At 42.7% G+C, this 5,409-nt stretch overlaps 1 protein-coding gene across 1 annotated transcript; it reads left to right on the top strand.

Annotated features, from left to right (window-relative positions):
- Positions 1–3,033: 3,033 nt before the first annotated feature.
- On the top strand, positions 3,034–5,403 carry LOC107692465 (ras-related protein Rap-2b). Its single transcript, XM_016491513.1, has 2 exons — positions 3,034–3,897; positions 5,139–5,403. Exon 1 carries the CDS (start codon positions 3,302–3,304, stop codon positions 3,851–3,853), a length of 552 nt encoding a protein of 183 aa, XP_016346999.1. The 5' UTR covers positions 3,034–3,301; the 3' UTR covers positions 3,854–3,897; positions 5,139–5,403.
- The last annotated feature ends 6 nt before the right edge of the window (positions 5,404–5,409 follow it).

Genomic DNA, 5,409 nt, shown 5'->3' with positions numbered 1-5,409 from the left:
TTCCTGCTTGTCGGTATGCTGTGACATTGACCGACTACTATTCAAAGTGGCCTGAACTTGCCTTTTGCCCATCCGCCACAACTGACGGTGTCATAGATTTTCTGACCACCGTTTTTAGCCGTCATGGAAATCCGGAAAGCATTGTCACTGATAACGGGATGCAGTTCACATCAGCTGCCTTTGCTGAATTTCTTAAGACCCGGGGTATACACCATAACAAGATATCTGTGTACTACCCTGCAGCCAATGGAGCTATTGAGAGGTTCCACCGTTCTCTGAAGGGCTGCATACAGACAGCCATCCTGCAGTCACAGCCTTGGAAGGAAGCTGTGACCAACTGGCTTCAAGTGTTTCGTGCGACACCTCATGCCACTACCTCAACCTCACCTTATGAACTGCTCTATGGACGTAAAATGCGAACCAGACTGGACATTTTGCCCATTGCTCCTATGTCGAATTCATCTGTCCATGACACTGTGGAAAGGAAACAAGCCAAGATGAAACAGTACACTGACATTAAGCGGCATGCTCGTACCCCGTCTTTTGCTCAAGGGGAGAGAGTGAGGGTCAGAATTCCTCGCTTAGTCCCTAAAGCACACTCCAGATTCTCTGCTCCGTTAACAGTGGAAAAGCGTGTGAGTCCAAACACCTTTCTGCTAAGTGATGGGAAGAGATGGAATGTCACACACTTGGCTCATTCTCATTCTGCACCCGTAAGTGGAGGTCAAGTTGATACACCAACTTGCGCACAACTCATTCAGGGTACTTCTCCGAAACAGCCACGTAGTAGATTCAAACCTAAGTGGCACAAAGACTATGTAATGTAACTGATTGAGATTTGAAGGGTTAAGAACAGTTGTTAGTTGAACCAAGCTGTAAAAGAAATGTACTTTAAAAAGTGTTCTGAGGTTCATGAATGTGAAATCATTTAATTTCAGTGGTAAGGAAATTGTCAAAGAAATTTGACTGCCATATGTTAGTTATGTGTTAGTTATATGTTCAAACAGATGTCACCTTCTTTTGTAACTACAGTTGCAGGCTTTATTGCAATAATTTCATAATACGAAAAGTGTTCAGTTACTGAAGTAGTGTTCTTAACAGAGAGGGAAGATGTTGTGTTCTGTGAATCATTGTGATACTGAGTGTGGTCGCTAGACGGCAGTAAAAGACCTAATAAGAGACCTAGAGGGGGTGAGGAAGAACTGGAGTGGCTGATGATGGTAATGTTTACTGATGCTTCCTACATTAAAGACAACCGTTTGGAGTTAGCTTTTGTTTTTATTCTTTTTTACATCTTACAACATCACAGCTATATGTCATTTATATTGTAGAACAAAGCTCTTCAAATCATTTTAATCACAGACCATATTTTATTTAAAAACCTAAACCTGTCTATAGGAAATTATAAATGTGAATTATCCTTCTGCTCTATTAGATTTCGTTCAGAATCTGAACACAAGACCGACAGGTGACCATAACTCTCATAATATCACAAACATATCCAAACTAAAGGCCAGAATGTGTTATTAATGAGCCGCTCTGGTTTGAAACTCTCAGCAGAGATGATATAACACAGATGAGTTTAGATAAATCTGAGACGTTTTCTGCTCAGAGTCGAGCGTGACTCACTGAGTTGCGACACATTGTATCAGCTGGGCGTGGCGCACGCCACAACACTCTTAAAGAGACAGTTCATCCAAAAATCTCTCATCGTTTGCTTTTGTGTTTTAATTCTTTCACACAACACACAATGAGTCACATTACATGTAGCAAAAATAAATAACACTGACAGTGCTATTGAACTGAACTGAAACAGCGCTGATCTGAATAATGAGCCGAAACTGGATCTGTTTGAAACTGATGAATTTTACAGCATTATGTCCTGTTTATTCATGTGAAGCTGTGTTGTGTCAAGCGCTATAGGAACAAACGTGAGTCCAGATCAATGTGTGCCTGCGCCTTTAAGACACGCTCCGTTGGTGACGTGAGGCGTGACGCGCCGCGGACGATGGGCAACAGTGTTGCCAAGTCCTCTGTTTTGGCTGCTTTAACTCTATTGCAGTGGGTTGTTTTTCATTTGTAGCAATAGCCAAAAATACATTGTATGGGTCAAAACTATCGATTTTTCTTTTATGCCAAAAATCATTAGGATATTAAATAAAGATCATGTTCCATGAAAATATTTTGTAAATTTCCTACCGTAAATATATCAAAACTTAATTTTTGATTAGTAATATGCATTGCTAAGAACTTAATTTGGACAACTTTAAAGATGATTTTCTCAATATTTAGATTTTTTTGCACCCTCAGATTCCAGATTTTCAAATAGTTGCATCTCAGCCAAATATTGTCCCATCCTAACAAACCATACATCAATGGAAAGCAATCATATTCAGATGATGTATCAATCCCAATTTTTAAAAAAAACGGACCTTTATGACTGGTTTTGTGCTCCAGGGTCACAATTAACAAAGTAAATCCAAATATAAAGTAAATAAATCAAGGAAAGAGCTTATGTAGAACAATGTTAGGGCATTCAAATTTAAATAGCACACTTAAAATAATAGGGAAACATCCAAATGGATTATGTGAACAACCTCATGTTGAAGAAACAATACCTCATGCATTTCTCGAGTGTAGAAATATAAACAAGAAAGTCGAGTCACCGATATTTATACAGCGCTTTTTAGAATGCAGATTGTGTCAAAGCAGCTTTACAATATTAAACAGGGAAATACTTTGTCGAAATAGTGTTCCTAGTGTTTCAGACGAGACCAGCTGCTTAATTCCAGGCTGCAACAAAGGGGGTAAAATGATATGAAAATGAAAAAAAAAAGAAGGAAAACTGGAATTCAAGAATTAAATATTAAAGGTTTTAACAACATAAATAGTAAAGTCTTCTTTGATTTTATTAGAGAAACGGGATTGATACATAGAATATAAAGCTCTGTTCCACACTCCGGAGCAGAAGGTGGCGGTAATGCACCTATTCACGTTGGTTGCCAGCCGCCGTTAAAAAGCAAAAAGAAGAAGTTAAACAGAAGCGTAGCAACTGGGCGGGGTTTATTGTGAAAACCTGGCAACCCTGGTGAGCTCGCGGAGCGCAGACGCAGCACACGGTCCGCCGGAATAATGCGCTTCTAATGCTGGGCCGCGGTCCGAAGCAAGGCCATCCTCAGCGCGGAACGCTCACCGAACTCCGGCCGGTACCGAGCGGAAGAACGGCGGATTGAAAACAGCAGCGCGCGACGGAGAGAGAGAGAGAGAGAGAGAGAGAGACACTGCCCAAGCGCTCAGAGCCATGAGAGAATACAAAGTGGTCGTGTTGGGATCCGGCGGCGTGGGAAAATCGGCGCTGACCGTGCAGTTCGTCACCGGATCCTTCATCGAGAAGTACGACCCGACGATAGAGGACTTCTACCGCAAGGAGATCGAGGTGGACTCGTCGCCGTCGGTGCTGGAGATCCTGGACACGGCGGGCACCGAGCAGTTCGCCTCCATGCGCGACCTGTACATCAAGAACGGCCAGGGCTTCATCCTCGTGTACAGTCTGGTCAACCAGCAGAGCTTCCAGGACATCAAGCCCATGCGCGACCAGATCATCCGCGTCAAGCGCTACGAACGCGTGCCCATGATCCTGGTGGGCAACAAGCTGGATCTGGAGGGCGAGAGGGAGGTGTCTTCCGGGGAAGGCAAGGCGCTGGCGGACGAGTGGAACTGCCCGTTCATGGAGACCTCGGCCAAAAACAAAGGCTCGGTGGACGAGCTGTTCGCGGAGATCGTGCGGCAGATGAACTACGCGTCGGCGCCGCACGGAGACGACCAGTGCTGCGCGTCCTGCGCGATTCTTTAAAACCGAGCGCGACTTCTGGTTTCTCGTTCGCGTTTGTTGCCATGGTGAGTGAACGAGTGAGCGAGCGCATACCGACGGAGAACGAGGACAGACAGACAGACATCGCTTGAGGGGAAAGTTCAGACGAAGACTGAAGTTCTGTGACGTCGCGACCGACTTACGACTGTCGCTCGTGCGGGTTTGTAACAAATAGACAGAACTTTCAGTTCGGGGGACCGTTGCCTTAAAGGGCCAGTTCACCCCAAAATGAAAGTTCTGTTATGCTGATGACACACTGGGCAACTTTTTGAGCAATGTTGCCATCAACGGGTAACCAGGTGAGACACTGGGGCATGTATTACCCATTCTTACGGCTGAGCTATATGGCAAAACATTTAAATCTCGATTTTCTTTTTTCAGAACGTTTGACCGATTCTCGATTTTTTTTTTTTTTACTATTTTTAACTGGTCAACTTGAAAATGTAACTACAACATGATTCAAGTAACTTGTTCTTTTTTTAACCCTCTAGTTAAAGAAAATTCTATCCCAAGTGCAGCACACATGACGTTGTCAACATGATGTATACTTGTTAAATGTCTTTGCAGGAAAGAATAGTATATGTTCAGAAATTATTGGCATATTGTCAAAGTGTTTAATTTTAACGTTTGGTAATATTACTATTCAAAATCGCGATTCCTCGATTTCTAAAAAATAAAATTGTGGCAAAACATTATATTTGAATTTCAAATCGATAAAATCAGAAAAATCTGAATGGGAAAGGGCCCAAGCAACGCTGCTCAAAAAGTTGCCGCTTGTATCATCAGCCATACCATTCATTTGTTCCATACCTGTACGAGTTTCTTCTGTTGAACACAAAACAAGATATTTTGAAGAATGTGGCTAACTAAACAATTGTTACTCCCCTTTGACTCTCACAGTATGAAAAACAAGTACTATGGAAGTCCATCGGGACCAAAAACTGTCTTCTTTTGTTTTCAAATTGAACGACGACAGAACTTTGTTTTTTTGGTCGAACCGTCGCTTTAACTGTCATCAGTATTCCTATAAGTGTCCTACCATGTCTTGCACACGACAACAGAATATTGAAAGCAGTGTTTACATGACAGAATACTTGAATGTTCTGGGATTATATAAATATATGTATAGACACAAACCGACACGTTTAAATCGGAGGCACTTGAGGTGCTTTTGTTTTCAGGTGCCTGACTGTGTGGTGTTGTCTTTTGCAACGCAGACGAGCGCTAGTAATTAGTTTTTTTTGTTTGTTTGTACTTTATTTTGGAGGTGTGTCGCAGGATTTCTGTACTGTTGAGCGACGCGTCTCCTCAGGAGGAGGAGGAGAAGCCTGGAATAGCGGATCACTCTTCAGGAATTGCAGCACACCATTGATGTCAACACAAGTGTCTTGCATTCGCAACTGGAACTTAAACCCCAAGAACGTGAAAAACCAAGACGCGTGGGAGGAGTTTAAAAAGGCTATGTTTTGCTCGTGGACTTGGAAACCCTTGTTGTGAATCGTTTTGCTTTTCGTTCACCTGGATTGAAACTACTTTCT

This window comes from Sinocyclocheilus anshuiensis, unplaced genomic scaffold, assembly GCF_001515605.1.
Source record: "Sinocyclocheilus anshuiensis isolate Anshui unplaced genomic scaffold, SAMN03320099.WGS_v1.1 scaffold1082, whole genome shotgun sequence".
NCBI classification, from domain to species: domain Eukaryota; kingdom Metazoa; phylum Chordata; class Actinopteri; order Cypriniformes; family Cyprinidae; genus Sinocyclocheilus; species Sinocyclocheilus anshuiensis.
Note: the sequence above shows the minus strand (reverse complement) of the source record. Positions and strands in the feature narration are given on the sequence as shown.